Source organism: Miscanthus floridulus, chromosome 4 (assembly GCF_019320115.1).
Source record: "Miscanthus floridulus cultivar M001 chromosome 4, ASM1932011v1, whole genome shotgun sequence".
NCBI lineage: Eukaryota > Viridiplantae > Streptophyta > Magnoliopsida > Poales > Poaceae > Miscanthus > Miscanthus floridulus.
Genome location: NC_089583.1, coordinates 86027594 through 86043435, shown reverse-complemented (window position 1 = coordinate 86043435; position 15842 = coordinate 86027594). Strand labels below are relative to the sequence as shown.

The 15842-nt window shown below is 45.0% G+C and overlaps 1 protein-coding gene across 1 annotated transcript; it reads right to left on the bottom strand.

Annotated features, from left to right (window-relative positions):
* Positions 1 to 4441: 4441 nt before the first annotated feature.
* Positions 4442 to 14117, bottom strand: LOC136548745 (vegetative cell wall protein gp1-like). Its single transcript, XM_066540163.1, has 3 exons — positions 14111 to 14117; positions 13600 to 13734; positions 4442 to 5040 (listed from the first exon to the last, which is right to left on the bottom strand). Exons 1-3 carry the CDS (start codon positions 14115 to 14117, stop codon positions 4442 to 4444), a joined length of 741 nt encoding a protein of 246 aa, XP_066396260.1.
* Between the last annotated feature and the right edge of the window lie 1725 nt (positions 14118 to 15842).

Here is a 15842-nt window from a genome sequence, read left to right as displayed (position 1 = left end):
TAATTGAAGTAGTTGCACAATTATTCAAGTTGCATAATAATTATAGCATTTTCTACACTCATCGGACTGTAGAACTCAAGCTTGGAATGGTGTAAAAGAGAGAGAAGGGAGGAGGTGCGGTAAATATGAGAGGACTTTGAGGAAAATAAATGGACTAATGGATCGTTCATGCTCCTAGAGATTTATTTATTTGTAGACATTTTTTTGTGCTAATAATCTATTTATTTAGGGGCAGATGAGGTATTTTAAATTGGTGTACGGATGTTTATGATTTTTGTAATAATTTTTATGATTTTTCTAGTACACTTCGTGAGGATTAATATGGAGACTTAATTAGAGCTTCTACGATTTTACCCAACCTTAAGTGGGTGCTGCAAATTACTCCCCTATTGTGAAAAGATTGCAATTCTAGTATAGTAGTACTTAGTCAAACCATCTAGAGTTTGGCTAAGTTTATACGAAAAATATCAATGGGTTCATCATGGAATGTATTATCATAGTATACATATTCTGTACAATAAATAATACTCCCTCCATTCTAAATCATAAGATGTTTCGACTTTTTCTAGATATTTGCTTTTACTATGTATCTAGATATAGTTTATATCTAAGTGCATAATAAAAGTTATATATCTTGAAAAGCGAAAACATCTCATAATTTAGAATGGGAGAGTAATACTACTTTTTTTGTAAATTCAGTTAAACTTTAAGTAGTTTGGCTAGGAATAGAACTAAAATTGCATTCTTTTTTGGTGGGGCGGCGTCCGTGAAATTTCAACAGTGTTCTACTACCTTCGTCTTAAAAAAGATGCAAATTCAGGTTTGATCAAAGTCAAACTACCTTACTTTAACTAAATTTATAGGAAATTTTTTATATGTAACTCTAAATAAATATAATATAAAAATATACTCCATCTGTTCTAAATTATAAAACGTTTTGGCTTTTCTAGATTCATAGTTTTTGCTACGCATCTAGATATACAATTATGTCTAGATACGAAATAAAAATTATGTATCTAGAAATACCAAACCTCTTATAATTTGGAACAGATCGAGGAAGTATTTCATAACGTACCGAAAGATACTTATTTGGTATGATAAATATTGATATCTTTTTATATAAATTTAGTTACATTTTAAATCATTTGGGTTAGGAATATTTTAGAATTTTGTTTTTTTATGAGGGAGTAACCTATAAACAAAACATATCAATGTCTCTTTTGTCACGGTACGAAAGTGGAGCAGAAGTACTAGAGTGCTACGTCGACCGGTCATTACTTGTGCACAAACAGAAGCGTTTCTGATCTCAGTGCCCCCACTCGCTCTATTCTCGATGCATGGCATAAAGACATCCTGCCTTGTCTCCATTCGCTCAATCCTCATCATTGCCATAATTTCTCCCTGCCTGTGTACGACTAGCTATCCAGCCTATGCTACGCAAGTGTATCCTGTACCATATGCATCCATGATCCTCCTCACTTCCTCAGGTCCTGGTCTCGCCATTGCCTGACACATCGTCTAACCTGACGGCCTGGAGTAGTGACCTTGCACAAACTGCATGCATTTACAATCCGTTTGAGCACTTGCATTTTTGCTATGAAATATATAACGTACTGGCTGCTTGTATCTTAACCTGCTGGAATCTCCTTGCTCGGTTCTTCGTTTCAAAAAAGAAAAAATTAACCTGCTGGAATGAATTATTGACAAACTGGTAGCAGCAAGCTAGCTGGTTTTTGTGAATGGGAGCAAGACGGGAGCTACCAGTGGATGCGAGAGTGACATGCCCCTCGATTGTGGCGCTCTTTGTTTGTTTGGCCGCATCCTCTGGTGAACTCATGGTTAGTCAATTGCATGCATGTTTAGGACTCATCACATCCCTTGCGCGCTTGTCAGCTCTTATCAGTTGTCACCAACCATTCAGGCGGGACGACGGCGACGAGAGGGGCAGGGCGCATGCGCCCTTGTCTGTCGTCGTGCTCCCTCCCGTGCCTACGTTTCCAGCCAGCGATCGTGCCATGGCAGAAGGAGCCAACTGGGGCTCCAAGATGCACCCAGACTGAAAGCGTTGCGATTCGCCGGCTGTTCTGGCTTAATTGCCCGCTGGACCGACGAGGTTGCCTCGCTGGCTTTGATGTTTGATCCATCGCATTCGACATGTTTGTACTAGTACTGCTTTTGTGTTGGAGAATATGCACGCATTCGATTGCTTGGATGAAAGATGGCCAGATTTCGACAACACAAGGAAAGGGCAGCCCCCCTCAAAGCCTCAAAGTCGAGCCCAATCCCATCTTATCCACCGGTTCCAAAAGGACATCGCCATGGTAGTAGCTGCCGGTCAGCCGGTAGACTTGTACGTGGTATACTACCTCCCTTTTCCCGTCCATCTTTCAGTTTCAGATAATTCGAGCTCGAGCCTCCCGCGGCCGCACTACTGGAGACGGCCTCTTTGCCGAGGGCCCCATTAACCCTCGGCAAAGGCTTTGCCGAGGGCGGCCCTCGGCAAAGAACTTTCGGGGAATTTTGAGTCGGCGAAGAGGGTCTTTGCCAATGGCCCTTTATCGGGCATTCGGCAAAGCCTTTGCCGAGGGCTGGAGCGGCACTCGGCAATGAAAAATAGCCGTCACGGCGTCGGCGCCTGGGACGGAGTCTTTGCTGAGGGCCGTCTCCGGGGGCCCTCGGCAAAGAATTATTCTTTTTTTTTGAAAAATCTTTGCCGACGGCCTCTAACCATGGCCCTCGGCAAAGAAATGTGCAGAATTTTTCCAAAAAATCTTTGCCGAGGGCAATGGGACGGACATCGGCAAAGAATTATTCTTTTTTTTTGAAAAATCTTTGCCGTGGGCTTCCACGCAGGCCCTCGGCAAAGAAATTTTATTTTTTAAAAAAAAGTCTTTGCCGAGGGCCTCCAACCATGGCCCTCGGCAAAGAAATATTGCAGAATTTTTTTTTAAAAAAAAATCTTTGTCGAGGGCAATGGAACGGCCCTCGGCAAAGGACCCTTCTTTGCCGAGGGCCTTGGTCATTGCCCTCGGCAAAGAGGCAGAAATTTAATTTTTGTTTTGTTTTTTGCATTCCATCGACACAAGCATTTCATATATATACATATATATATCAACCATCACATATATATCTCACACAGAACCCATTTTCTCATAATATATCACAACCATAATTGTGAACCACAAATCACAATATATTACAACGACAAGTCACATGTTCATCATCATTCACATGTTTATTACGACAAGTTCATGAAATCCAAGCACAAGTCAGAACCATAAACCACAAATATTACAATAAAGTCCAACCACATCACCTAGCACTAGTCCTCATCAAGGTAGCCTATGAGACGGTGGTGAAGGAAAGACGGGATCACCCGGTGACGCACTACCAAATTGATTGAAACCCGCGGACGGAGGCTGCACAAAGGAGCAGAGATTGCATGTGTGAGTAATCCGGGAAAACAGTTTTGGAACTTAGATATTGCATCTAGTAATCTAGGAATACAAAAAGATTAGACTCAATTGAAAATTTCGGCAGCACCTCCCCTACACGGGGAGGTTTCCAAAACCTGTAAGAAACAACGGCACGAACGCCGACATCCACAACGGCACGAACGCCGACATCCACAACGGCACGAAGGCCGACATACATGCAAAGCACAAGTGAAAAGTGAACTTTCATACTTACAGGAGTAGCTGCAGGAGTAGGAGGTGGAGGAGCTGAAAACTGCACAGGTACACCCGATACTTGCTCAAGACTTTGCATGATCACCATCATCTCCGCCATCTACTTCTGCGCGGCCTCGAACGCGACCTGCTGGGCCTACAGCTGCGCGGTCAGTTCCGTGTTCTGCTCTTGACTTTGCCTTTTTGTTTCTTGCAGCTTGGCCTACAATATTTCACTCCAATGTATCAGTAATGCAAATCTAATTTAGGTGTGTAAATATCAACGTACGACGAGTAAAACAGGAATTACCTGGAGTGCCTGGACCTGCTGCAGTGCTGGAGAAGGCCGTGAGCGTATGGGCTGGCTGAAGCTCGTGCTCCGTGCTCGGATAGCGTCGATGAGTGTACGGGGAGGTTTCCAAAACCTGCAAGAAAAAACTGGCACGATGGCCGACAACCACATATCAAAGGAACAAATACGGCACGATGGACAAGAGCCAGATATATATTAATCCACCACCAACACACTACCACCTCCACCACCACCACCACAATCACCACACTACCACCACCACCACCACCACGACCACACCACGACATCCACCACAACGACCATGACCACACCACCACATCCACCACAACGACCACATCCACCACAACGACCACACCACCACCTCAACGAACACACTACCCTCCTTCTCCACCTCCACCTCCACCTACACCTCCACCATTGCACGCCACCACCACCTCGACCTCCACCTAGACCTCCTCCTTCACCAGCATTGTACACCATGAAGCGAGGGAAGGGCATACCTAGATGTCGGAGGGACGTCGGAGGCCACGGACGGGGCGAGGGTCGCGGACGGGGCGGCGTCAAGGGGCCAAGGCGGGGCACCTCCTCCTCCTCTGTTCTCGGCCTCCTCTCTTCTCCTGTTCCCCTTCTCCTCTTCCTCCCTTTCTCCCACCTTCTGCTCGGAACGGGGGCGGGCACGGCGGACAGCGTGGACGGGGTTGGCGGGTGGCACGGGGTCCTCCTCCTTCTCCGGTGGCCGGCGGATGGCACGGAGGTTCTCCTCCTCCTCGGGGCGGGCCGGCCGGCGGGCGTGGGCGGGCGGCGTGGCCGGGGCGGGGCACCTCCGGCGGGTTGAGGCAAGCGGCGGGGTGGGGCTCCTCTGGTGGCCTGCTCCTCCTCCCTCCTCCTCTGGCGGCTGGGGGCCGGGGGCGCGTGGGGTGGCGGTGGCGGTGGCGGCCGGGCGCGCTGCGGTGGGCCGCGCGGGGCGGCGGGGCGCGCAGCGGTGGTGGGCCGCGCGGGGCGGGGCAGTGGTGGGGTGGTGGGGCTCGCGGGGCGGCTGGGCATCAAGCAGCCGGTGTTCTGTGGGTGGGGAATTTAGGCCGCTGGCCGATTTACGGTTGGGCCCTTTGCCGAGGGCCTAGATCCAGGGCCCTCGGCAAAGTTTTTTATTTTTTTTAAATATTCTTTGCCGAGGGCCATTGGCCAGGCCCTCGGCAAAGACCCCCTTTGCCGTGGGCTAGGCTAGGCCCTCGGCAAAGACTTTTTTTGTCTGTGGGCGGGGAATTTGGGCCGCTGGCCGATTTAGGGTTGGCCCTTTGCCGAGGGCCCGGATCTAGGGCCCTCGGCAAAGATTTTTTATTTTTTTAAAATATTCTTTGCCGAGGGCCATTGTCTAAGCCCTCGGCAAAGACCCCCCTTTGCCGAGGGCCAGGCTAGACCCTCGGCAAAGAGTATTTTTTTGGTTTTTGGAACCTAGTTTTTTTTGTGGTGCTATAATACATTATTTAAATCTCAATTTTAAAATTTGGGCCAAATTTGACTTTTTTGATATATTTCCCTAATTTATTTCTTTTCGTTGATTTTTTTTCAAATATTTCAAATTTGAACTGCAGGTGGATGGAATAATGCAATTTAGTGATTCGAAAAATGTTATTCATGGTATTTGGTGTATGTTGAGTCAATATCCACGAACTCGCATCAAATTTCAGGCATCTTCTTCACGTAACATGACGAGGAACTTGTCAGAAAAATGTTTTTAAATTATATAAAATCCATACGAAGATCGAAAATCATGAAACTTGTCGAGGTGTCATGTTATCGCATGTGTAGGCTGTGGTAAAAATTTGAGAAGGTTTCGAGCAAGTTGTGACATCGGATGTCTAAAATCCAGACATCTCCACATGTTAAGGCCTGTTTGGCACAGCCTCTTGGGGCTCCAGAATAGCTGGCACAGCTTCTTGGGGCTCCAGAACAGCACCATTTATAGGAGCTATTTTTGCTTTCCTCATAAAATGAACTGCAAGTCTGAAGAAGCCACATTTTGTAGCTCTTTTGACTTCAGCTCTTCTTGTTTTTTTTTGAAGGCAAGCTCTTCCGGTATTGTAGCACGGAGCCGGAGCCGGAGCCTGACAAACGTGGCCTTAGTTTGCAAGCTTGCTTCTCTCTATTAGCTTTCCATGTAAGTTACATACAAGTCTGTACTTAGTTACTAGAATGTAGACAAAACAAACTCAGACACGTGACAATAGAGAAGAGAACTATATTAATACTCAAGTCTTACAAAGGAAAGATACAATAGTATACAAGACCTTTAGGACTTCTTCGGAACCTGAACATGTCTTGACCCGCCCTAACTCCCAACTAAGTTATTCTACTTCTACAACTTGAGAGTGTATTGAAGATTGCTTTCTTGTGGTGTGTGTTGTACAAATGAGTCGAGCCACCTATTTATAGTGTAGAGGAGACAAGCGGGTATTTGTAGGGGAAGTTGGAAGCAGGCGGTTGGGAGTGGGGCTAGGTTGGCCAACCTACTATGAGTTTGGGTAACCGCAGATCTCATTGCCTTAATCCATCAACAGCGTAGATGTACTTCTAAAGTCGGAAGTAGCTCCATGAGGCGTTTTGCCTAACATGCTACCAAACCTTGATTTCCACTGCCTTTGATCCAACACCTCTAGTTGCTTCTCCAAGGCCACAGATTGAACCAGAGTAGTCTCTAGCCCAGTTCGGTGTGGCAGAACCGGCTGAAATTACACGTTTTCAGATGCGCTCGTCGTCCACTAGACACTAAGCACCCCGAAAGTTAGCTACATCAGATAGTTCCGTCGAGCCCACCCTAAGAGAGAATTCAAAACAATCCACATTTTACCGCTAGGATCCAATAATGAGTACGAACTTACAACACTTAGTCCATTTCATACAACAAGAGTTCTTGAAAATTATTTATTACAATACCAGACTTCAGAGTGCGGTAATTAAACAGCGAGATGGAAATAAACATCTAACAAAAACGATACAAGGATCCATCTGTGCCCACCAGAAGAATTCTCCACACAAGAGCTACTCCTCAAGCTGCACCTGCAACAGGGGTAAAATAAACCCTGAGTACACAATGTACTCGCAAGACTTACCCGACTAGTGGGAATAGTTTTCTGACTCCAAGGAGTGTGATAGGCAATATGGGTCTGTTGTTTTATTTTTGTTTACGAAAAGCATTACTAATAGTTCGTCTTTACAATCAAGTTTTATTAGCAGTCATGATTACTTCATTAGCTAACCATTCTAGGTAAGCACCTGTTCTATTTTCAAGCAAGAGTTAAGCAATCAGAACCATGTCACCATCTTTCATCTTCTAGTTCTTACTATGGTGCTAGACCATAGCCAAGTCATACCATCTCACGAAAATGGCGATTCGTGAACCAATGTATCACAGCTGGGTACCCCGAAACACACGCCCTATTTGTACCCCAGGCACAAACAAGACCAACCCATTCCACTCCTGTCACGGGGTCCAGGTCCCCGTCCAAACTTGGACTCCAAGCCCCCACACTTGAGACCCGGTCTCAGTATGGTGCTTAGACCTCCACTTGTCCCCGCCTCCAATCAGTCGGTCTGGAAAGATCTGGAACCCACGACAAGAGCGTAACGAGCCTTCTCGCTCCCATAAGCAAGTATGTGCTCAGGATAATAAGTCTGTGACCTAACTACCATCCACAGCAACAGATGGTCCTTAATCGACATGAATAGGAAAAACAGTGTAACAAAGCTAAGCCCCGATGGCCATGGCACACAACCTGTTGCACCCACCAATACCCATACCATATCCATGCCCTGTCTCATTTTTCCTTTCATTATTTTATCATGAGAGTAATTATAATCACCTATTATGAGTAACGGTAGGTTACTCATGCTATCGAAAGCCTAAGCATAGCAGCTACTCAAACATGTACTAGTAGGATTCATAGGACAGTTATATATATGCATGTGGTTTTCATAAAATTCCTATAACGTAAATGCACATCACATATGTATATTTAGTGATTATCAAAAATAAGGGTTATGCACCAGGGCTTACCTTGGGCAGGCGCGGTGTCAGCTGAGTCAGTCAGTGGCGGCTCCGAGACCTCCTGTATGAGAATCTCCTCCTCGTACTCCTCGACGATCTCCTCGAACTCGTGATCACCGGTGGTCATGATCTCCGCCAACTCATTCTCTACATGCATGCGATGATGATGTAACACTTAGCATTTATGCAACAACAACTCTTAAAATAAGTATACGCTACTAAGCTAGCTCTAATGACTAAGATACTAAGCTAACTATCATTTTCATCAAGCAAAGTGTTGGGTTCAACTAACAAACACCTAGCTTTACAAATGAAGGATATATCTTTATTTCTACTAATGATTTAATGTATATTGAAACAAAGAGCATTTAACTACCCTAATGCTTAGTCTATTCTAAAGCTACAAAAATTACAGTGAGCACATAATAATACAATAAAGCTACCATAAAAATTTTAGGACTAAAGCTATCACCAATTTACCACAAAAATTCCTACAATATTTAACCTAATAATATTAAGCACTCTCAAATGATTTAATAGCTCCTGGTATCAACATGTATATATATATGAACTAAATACACTAACAGATAGAGCACAATTTTAGAAACCTGACAAAATTTGTTTCATAATTTTTGGACACCTACATAATTTTATATGATTTACCAAAGATCAGTTCAAAAATTAAATTAGAGAACTATTTCTAATTCCTTATGAAAAAGAAAAATGAATTCTCCTACGTGGCCCACGTGACACAGCACTTGCGTGCACGAGCGCACGGCATCCCATGGTGTGGCCCACGCGACGTCGGCCCACGCGGAGACGGCCCATGGTGGGGAAATCCCGCGCACGCTGACGTTATTCTAAAATAGACCTCGCACTTCTCCCGAATTATAACTAAGTACTACACTATTTTCCCTCTCTTAAACATTCCCACTTAACCCCCTAATTTTTCCCTAATTCACCCTTGCACACCCCCGACAACCCAATGCACGGCGGCGCGGCGAGCGACGGCACTGAGCACCTACGTCGGACACCTGGGACTTGCACGGGCCCACCTAACAGGTCGATCACCATCGCTAACCTGAGTGGCTATGCTAAGCGGCGACGAGGGCTAGCGGGACGAGCTGAAGCGACGCGCGACCATCCGCTACGGCGGCGCAGCTATCCCGGCGATTTAGAGCAACTAAGAACCTTACTGGCTAGCGAGGGAGCATCAGTAGACTACCATGGACCTAGCCGAGGTGACTGTTGGGGTGGAGGATGGTGGAGGAGGGCTAGCCATGTGCGGCCGAGCCATGCGTCGACGCACCACGGTGGCACGGTCATGTCAGTGACAACAGGGAGGCTATTGCGGTTTAGCTAAGGCACGTAGGGTGGAGAGGGAGGCAAGGTGAAGCTAGTGGTGGAAGTGAATTGGCTTGTGAGGGACGGTAGGAGGGCTGCCCACATCCACGACCGGACATGGCCTTATCAACACGGCGGCGAAAGAAACTCCAAATTGGGGCTTGGCCGGGCACGGTTCAAGGCTAGGTAGGGTCAGGCTACGAGAGGACCTGATGGTGAAGCGGTGGATATGATGAACTGAATGGAGGTGATTGTTCGCTGGGTAAATTGGATGGCATGGCTCGTGGCGACGGCAACAGAGGGAGAAAGAGAGAAAGAGCGAGACAGGACGTGGCTGGTGGGCTTGGCTCATCCTCGCCTTGGCGGGATGCGATCGGCGTGAACGTGGAGGCACGCGTGCAGACACTATGGACAAGCGCACGCGTCCCCGACCAGCATGGCCCACGCGTCCGTAGTGTCTTAATGACAATTCGATGGCGAGCCCGGCCAAGTACGCGCGGTAGTGGCGGCCTCAAACTGGGCCAACAGTGGTGCAGAGGGTACAGCGGATAGGAGCAGACACGATGACATTGCGATGGCAGCGGCAACATCGCAGTGCGAGGCAGCAGTGCGCGGATGTGATGGCGAGGTGATAGTGCCGGCAGTGGCTTCGTCGTGGCATGGGGTGGGCGGCAACAGCTCTACACGGCGCGCTAGCGGCAACCGGGCCCCAGCTTGGCCAGAGGCAGCCACAGTCGGCCGAGCACGGCAGCGCATGCACGCATGACCAGTGCGGCGACGTCGAGCGCCCGAGCGTGGTGACTGCACCCACGTGGCCAACCAGCCCGAGATCGAGTCGTGCACGAATTTTAAAGCGCGCAAAACAACTAAACGGTTGCTTCATGAGCCAAACCATCTTCACCATGCTCAAGATGGCATATGCGACTACCACATTGAGCTATAACACTACACCACCCTTTAACCCAATCTCTCATAATAATTTGCTAAACATAGCAATGTCTAGCTGTTGACAAACTTGGAAATTTTCTAAGTTTTTGAGCTGAACTTGATTTCAATTTGCAATTTCTAGGCTAGAAGAAATACTAGCTAGTAATATCATTTTCAACAGTAAGTATTTCACTATCATCTACAAAGTTTGTACTTCAAACTTTATTTAAGTATCACAAACATGTTCTATAGTATTTTTGCTTAATAAAAATTGGTTTTCAACCCTACTTGATATACATGAGCTATTGAATCAACTTTCATTTAACATTTTTATTGATCATTTTCAGTTACAAGAAATTTATCTACACATTCTATCACATGCATTAACATATAAACATGATACTCATAACATATTTTAGTAAATGATTTAAAGTGTAACACCGAGGGTGTTACAACTCTCCCCCCTTAAATAAAATCTCGTCCCAAAATTTCATATGAGTGCCTAGTGTAGGAAAAAGGGTAAGAGTGAGCTTTTAACATAACTATTACCTCAGCACACCAGGGAGAAGATGGGGATATTGCTCTAGAATATAACTCCTGCTCCCAAGTTGCTTCGTCCTTCGAATGATTTTGCCACTAGACTTTATAAAATTTCACCACTTTATTTCTAGTAACTCTCTCTTTTTCATACAAGATTTTGATAGGATGCTCAGTATAAGAAAGATCAGGTTGGAGAGGGAGTCCATCAATTTCCACCACTTCCTCAGGAACTCGTAAACACTTTTTTAATTGGGAAACATGAAAGATAGTATATACTGCTGACAAAATATCCAGAAGTTGGAGACGATAAGCAACCGAACCACACCGTTCCAAAATTTTATAAGGTCCAACATAATGAGGAGCTAACTTTCCACAGACTCTAAACCGATGCACACCTCTCATCGGGGATACCTTTAGGTACACATGGTCACCAACTTCAAACTACAGGGGCCTTCTCCTCTTGTTCGCATAAGCCTTCTAACGGTTCTGAGCCGCTTTCAAATGACTCTGAATAACACTAACTTGCTCTCAAGCTTCCTTGATAAAATCAGGTCCAAAGTAACCATGATCACCCACTTCAACCTAGTTAAGAGGTGTTCTATATTTCTTGCCATACAGGGCCTCAAAAGGTGCCATATGAATGCTTTCTTGATAGATATTGTTATAGGAAAACTCAGCTAAAGTCAAGTATTTGTCCCACCTTTCTAGAAAAGAAATGGCACAAGCTCTCAACATGACTTCAAGTACCTGATTGACTCTTTCTGTCTGACCATCAGTTTATGAATGATAAGCTGAACTTCTGAGGAGACGAGTACCAAGACATTTCTGGAGTTGCTCCTAGAAGCGAGAGACAAAGACTGACCCTATATCAGAAATAATGGTAAGATGAACTCCATGTAAGGTTACAATCCGATCAAAATACAGCTTAGCATACTTCTTGGTTGAATACCTTGTATCCACCAAAAGGAAATGAGTGGACTTGGTAAGGCGATCCATAATGACCCAAATAGAGTCATACCCCTTTGTCGTGTGGGGCAAACCCACAACAATGTCCATGGAAATATCCTCCTATTTCCAAATAGGGATAGGCGAGGGTTGTAGAAATCCAGGCGTACACATATGGTCTGCCTTAACCCTTCCATAAATGTCACATTCTGAGACATATTTGGTAATATCATGTTTCATATTTGACCACCAATACAAGTGACGCAAATTATGATACATCTTGTTACTTCCCAGATGAATGGATAATTTGGAGTTGTGAGCTTCATCCAAAAATTTTCTCCTAAGCTCATCACTTGAGGGAACCACCAATTAGTTCTTGAACTTCACCACACCTTGATCATCAACACTGAAATGAGGACCATGCCCTTTGGCAATTAACTTCTTGATATGCGGAATTTCCAAAGCATCTTGCCTTTGCTCTATAATAATTTGCTCAAGTAGATCTGAGACTAGAGCAATATGGGCTAACACCTTAGAATGGTTGAGACAAAGATTCTTCTTCACTTGATACGACTTCCAACTTAAGGCATCAGCCACCACAATAGCTTTTATAGGGTGATAGTGAACTTCTAAGTTATAATCTTTGATTAACTCAAGCCACCTCCGTTGCCTCATATTCAATTCTAATTGAGTGAAAATATATTTGAGACTCTTGTGATCCATGTAGATATGCACTTTATTTCCCAACAGATAATGTCTCTAAATTTTTAGAGCCTGCACCACTGCAGCCAGCTCTAAATAATGAGTGGTATAATTCAACTCATGCTTTTTCAGCTGACGTGAAGCATAAGCGATCACACGTCCGCCTTGCATAAGCACACATCCCAGTCTAGTCCTAGAGGCATCACAATATACATCAAACGACCTATCAATATCTGGTTGGGCAAGAACAAGAGCAGAGGTAAGAAACTTCTTTAGGGCTAGGAAAGCTTCTTCACAAGCCAGACACCATACAAACTTGATATCCTTCTAGAGCAACTTGGTCATTGGTTGAGCTATTTTGGAAAAATCAGGGATGAAGCGCCGATAATACCCAGCAAGACCAAGGAACTAATGAATCTAATGCACTGACTTTGGAGATTTCTAATTTAACATGTCCTGAACCTTGCTAGGATCCATAGAGATGCCTTTAGGTGTCAGGACATGTCCCAAAAACTGCACTCGATCCAACCAAAACTCACACTTGCTGAATTTGGCATACACCTTGTGTTCCCTTAATCGAGTCAATACTATCCAAAGATGTTGTGCATGCTCTTCATTGTTCTTGGAGTATATCAAAATATCATCAATGAACACCACTACAAACTTATCCAACTCTGGCATAAAGACTGAGTTCATGAGGTACATGAAGAATACAAGAGCATTAGTGAGACCAAAAGACATGACTATGTACTCATAAACCCTATACCTAGTAGAGAAAGTTGTCTTTGGTATATCTTGTGGCCGAATCTTAATTTGGTGATACCCATAACGAAGATCAATCTTTGAAAATACCTTGGCACCAGCCAACTAATGGAACAAAGTATCAATACGAGGTAAAGGATACTTGTCCTTAAAGGTTACCGCATTGAGAGGACAATAATCCACACACATCCAAAGAGTGTCGTCCTTCTTCTTCACAAAAATAGCTGGACAACCCCATGGTGAAGAACTAAGATGGATGAATCCCTTCTCCAACAATTCTTCTAACTGTTTCTTCATTTCTGCTAGTTCCTTTAGAGCCATGTGGTAAGGACGCCATGAAATAGGAGCAGTACCAGGTTCTAACTCAATTGCAAACTCAACCTCCTGATCTGGTGGTAACCTAGGTAAATCCTTGGGGAAGACATCCAAAAACTCATAAACCATAGGAATAGAGGCAATATCAGGAGAGGCTTCAGTATGAGCAATAACTGGTAGGGTGGAAACTAAAGATATAAGGAGACATTCTATCCTCAGAAGAAGGAAGCTTCAACTCGATAACTCTCTGCCTAAGGTTTAGGACTACCCCATAAGTTCTCAACCAGTTTATTCCTAGAATTGCATCTATGCCTTACCCAGGTAGCACCATGAACTGGAGATGATAAGAGTGAGTTGCTAGCACAAGTCTTACTGTGTCTGTCCTAGTGTTAACGCACAACTACGCACCCAGAGTTCTAATTCTATAGGCAATAGGAAAAGCCATAGTAGATATATTATGCCTTTGTGTAAACCCCATACTCATGAATGAATATGATGCACCAGAATCAAATAATACATATGCTGGGTGAGAATCAATGGTGAACATACCAGCCATCACGGGCTCTCCCTATGGAATCTCCTCAGCCTCGGTGAAGTTAACCTGCCTCGAGTGGCTCACGGGCGCCTTCTTTCTGATGATAGTCCTCTTAACCAAATAAGAGTTGACTAAAGGCTGAGAAGACTGAGTAAGCTGGTTCTAGGGACAGTCACAAGCATAGTGGCCTTCCTTGCCACACTTGAAACAAGCACCTAGCTTGTTCCCCTATCCCTAATGAGGTAGGACCTACTGTCCCTGAGGCTGCTGCACCTGCTGAGTGGGTGCACGATACTGAGTGGGAGATGCCTAGTGAGTCTACTGAGTCTGGTGAGATGACTGTCCACCCAGAGAGTGATAGGACACCCTCCTCACAACATGTACCTTCTGAGACTATGGGTGACTAGAAGACCCAGTGATCACCCTCTTGCGCTTCCACTCAGCATGAGAGTCATGCTGAAGTCCCTCCATAGCAATGGCAGCATTCATCAAAGCACCAAAGGTCTGATAGCCCCCTGTATATAGCTTCTCTTGCAAGATGCAAGAGAGACCATAATTGAAATGGTCCATCTTCATCTCATCAGTATCCACATGAGTCCTAGCATACTGTGCAAGATGGTTGAACTTGTTCACATACTCCATCACAGTCATATTTCCATGCTTCAGCTCTAGAAACTCGGATAGCTTCCTGTTTAGCAAACTAACAGGAATATAGTACTGATAGAAAATAGTGGTAAACTCCCGCTAAGTCACATGGTGGTCCATAAGCTACATGTCATTGAAAGTGCCCCACCAAGCACTGGCAGATCCTAGAAGCTGTTGTGCGGCAAAGCGCACCTTCTGCTCGTCAGTCACATTGAGCAGCTGAAACTTCTGCTCCATAATACAAAGCCAATGCTCCGCGTCCAGAGGCTCAGCAGTCAGTGTGAACGTGGATGGGTGTGTCCCCAAAAAGTCTTGATAGGAATAGGGCCTCTTAGGACCACGAGCACCACCCCATTCCCGCCATTGCCACCGGGGCCTCCACGGGCAAAGCCACCAATAGCCTATGCCAGCATCTCCAGGGCATAGGCTGACTCGCGATGAGCAGCCACCATCTTGGCATGGGTCATTGGAGGCAGTGGTGGTGGCGGAGGAGGAGGAACAAGGAATGGGGCCTTGTGGCTCTCCCCATTGGCATTGCCATGATCATCGCCACGACCATTTTTGCCCTAGTCTTCACTAAGACCACGACCCATCCCAGCACTGGTGCTCCCACGACCAGACCTCAGGTTCATCTATAAACAGATATGAACCAACCATTAGGGACAAGGCCTCCCTATTTAGAAACAAAAGACTAAAGAGAGATGATAAGGCCCAATAAATGGTTACTAACGAGACTTTTTCTTAAGAGTTTAAGCATTTCTCTTTATTTATTATCCTATCAATTCACTACCCAAAAATTATATGTGTGGGGGAGTTTAATTTAAGCAAGATTCTCTTTTCATGATGCATGGATCAAACTATTCGTTTGCTCAGGCCAAAACATAGCAACATTCATATATATTTTTTGGCACAGCGCACACTCACTTTCCGTAAGCTAAACGATTCTTACGCAGCGTAAGTTAGTGTACCTATAGAAGATTGATTAGATAAAACCAGTGCCACTATCCTAGATAGACCATATTACTAGGGCTTATACTTATTTACGTAATTTATCGTATCGTACTTTTCGCAAAGCTTTTGTTGGTCAAATTTTAGATTTTG